Below are 2590 nucleotides of genomic sequence, written 5' to 3'. Positions count from 1 at the left end.
CTCGCAACAGGTTTCATTCGACAGGGGACAAAGCCTTGTTGATCACTATTGAATTTTATAACGATCGGTCATTGCGTTTAAAAGTTATAAAGAAAATGGTACATCGGACCATATAAACCCCATATAAGGTTGGTGTCTTAACTAAATGCGAGAAAGGCACCACCAACGCTAGGTGGATTAATCTGGGTTTTTATTATCCGCCCGCTTGACCTCTGGGAAACCAGTAGAACATAATATTTATCAAATATTTGTAACAGCCTTAACAGAAAACAAAATTATGGCACACGTCACTTTTGGCGCTGATGGTGATGATGTTCAAGAATCATGGTTAGAGTAGAAGCAATGTATTTTAGATAATATTGTGCCTTACAACAAAATGACAACTTTCGTGACCATTTTCCGAGGCTTTCATAGATGTGAAAAATTTCTCCACAGTACAAATAGCACGTGCTATCCAAGCATTCACCGGAATGTACAACGCGGCGACCAAATTTTTAAAAAATATCGAAGTAGCTTTTTTCTGGAGGTATGTTTTTCTTAGGCGACTATCTGACGCATATTTTTCGTTGCGACAAAAAATTAGCTGAAGAGTAGATATTCTTATAAGCGGTACAGTACATAAATCAGGTGCTCCAACCTACCAAGTTTATGGAAGAGAAGAAGGCGACTTCTTCGATCTCTCGATCTCTCTCTAAGATCTCTTAGATCTTTGATCTCTCGAGAAAGGCAAAACAATGTTCAATGGCTCATCACGCAAATTAATCAATAATTCTGCGATAATACATAGTTTTGTATGAAGATATTTATCACTGCTTTATAAAGCATATATAAAAAGTTTATAAAGCATATTTTAGTTACGCTAGATTCATGCACATCTTCAACTGCAACTACTTGCGTGAAAAATCATTTTAACTCGGTTTTTTATCAGTCACTTTCACTTTAGTTCCGTCCCTCCAGTTAGCTTTGCGATCAAAGGCGTAGGATTGCCAATCCAGAGATGACTAGTTCGATTCTTCGTCCGGACTAATATGTTTTCGAGTGCCACACAAGAATGAAATGAATTAATAACTGAGGAAATACTAATAGAAAACTAAGTTGAACAGCAGGCCAAGTTCCATTTGAAATGTAAAGCCATTAAAAATGAAGATGAAAGGATAACAATCACACTATTGTAGCAATCATATTAAATTCACAATTTTAATCAGTATAACAACACGATTAATCGAAACTTTTTGGGACAATATTTGGAGCACTCGTTGCCATACTACAGCTTACGATTTTGATTTTAAGCAGCACAATTGCCTACCTGGCTTTTACAAACGATTTATAGTGAATAATGAACCAACCTTTCATGGGCTTAAAATTGAGGCTGGTATAATTTTGGTTCGTGCTTCAATATATGAAGATTTACAACAATAAATGTGCTCAACCACAGCACATTAGGCCAAAGTTTGAGCCATATACCCTAATTTGATTAAAACTTTTTTTTTTCAAACCATTCTACAGCAACAAACTAAACTAAAACCAAACAGAAATTCATACTAGTTTAACTTTTTTGTTGTATAATTAACTCTTATTACTTGAAAGTTTTCAAATTATCATTACAAAATACTTCTGCTGCTTCCGAAGGTTAATCTGTATTATCCAACTAGCGAAGCTAAAAGTCTTGAATCGATATGCTGCAGCTCAACAGTATATGAAGGTTTATCACCAACTGTTAAAGAATAGAAACATTAGATTTTTGTAGAATTCAAATGACAAATGACTCTCATTAACTGATTTAATCAAATTATTTTATTAACTTACCGACAACAGTTGGATGATAACCATTTTCGTCTGAATAGTACGAGATGGTATACTTTACTCCATTGGGTGCTGTATAACTGTACAACCCGGTTATAACCAAAATTTCTCGACCGTCTGTCAGCTGCTTTTTATAAGCGTTTGAACGAACTTCACGACCATCATCCAATCCATAACTGAAATAGAAAAAACACCCTCAAATGGCACACAACTACAAGGAGATCATTTATTTAAGCAAACCTCCAATCGAATTCATTAGTGGCGTAATTGTTGCTTTCTGACACCACCTTCAGGTTGTTGGAGCCAGCTTCTTTGACTTCTGGAGCAGCTGGATGTACCAAGCATAACAAAAAGGTCAAGATCACTGCGACTAAACACGTTTGATCCATCTTCACAGAGCTTATGCCACCGACTACTACGGCACTAATTTACCAGTTTTTACCGCATCATGCGGTGGACAAGGACTGGTCCCGAGCATTACGGTGGACTGGGGCTAACCGAACAGAGTTTTTTTTTATTTCAACTTGCTACAGCGGTTACAAAATATTCAAAATATCAATGATCATACAGATCATCAAGTTGGTGTATTGATAGATTTGATTCACTTTGTAATTGAAGTAGGTATACATATACAGATCATCGACATCATGCTCCTTTGTACCTTATACTAGATAGAGCAAAAATTAAAAGAGATAATCCATCGCTAATAACTTTTCCTATGAAACCCAGCAAAAAGACGACGGGCACGCTTGTCGTAGGGCATTGAACTAACAACAGGTTCTCTGGA

General features: G+C 36.3%; 1 protein-coding gene across 1 annotated transcript; it reads right to left on the bottom strand.

Moving 5' to 3' along the window:
* Positions 1 to 1356: 1356 nt before the first annotated feature.
* LOC134202416 (larval cuticle protein 9-like) lies at positions 1357 to 2230 on the bottom strand. The gene is made up of 3 exons (XM_062677418.1): positions 2044 to 2230; positions 1807 to 1979; positions 1357 to 1714 (listed from the first exon to the last, which is right to left on the bottom strand). Exons 1-3 carry the CDS (start codon positions 2190 to 2192, stop codon positions 1641 to 1643), a joined length of 396 nt encoding a protein of 131 aa, XP_062533402.1. The 5' UTR covers positions 2193 to 2230; the 3' UTR covers positions 1357 to 1640.
* Between the last annotated feature and the right edge of the window lie 360 nt (positions 2231 to 2590).

Source organism: Armigeres subalbatus, unplaced genomic scaffold, assembly GCF_024139115.2.
Source record: "Armigeres subalbatus isolate Guangzhou_Male unplaced genomic scaffold, GZ_Asu_2 Contig1208, whole genome shotgun sequence".
NCBI classification, from domain to species: domain Eukaryota; kingdom Metazoa; phylum Arthropoda; class Insecta; order Diptera; family Culicidae; genus Armigeres; species Armigeres subalbatus.
Note: the sequence above shows the minus strand (reverse complement) of the source record. Positions and strands in the feature narration are given on the sequence as shown.

Coding starts and splice junctions, on each gene's coding strand:
- LOC134202416 (XM_062677418.1), bottom strand. CDS start 2,192: ATGGATCAAACGTGTTTAGTCGCAGTGATCTTGACCTTTTTGTTATGC. Junction 1,980..2,043: donor ACTAATGAATTCGATTGGAG/GTTTGCTTAAAT, acceptor TTTCTATTTCAG/TTATGGATTGGATGATGGTC. Junction 1,715..1,806: donor TTATCATCCAACTGTTGTCG/GTAAGTTAATAA, acceptor ATTCTTTAACAG/TTGGTGATAAACCTTCATAT.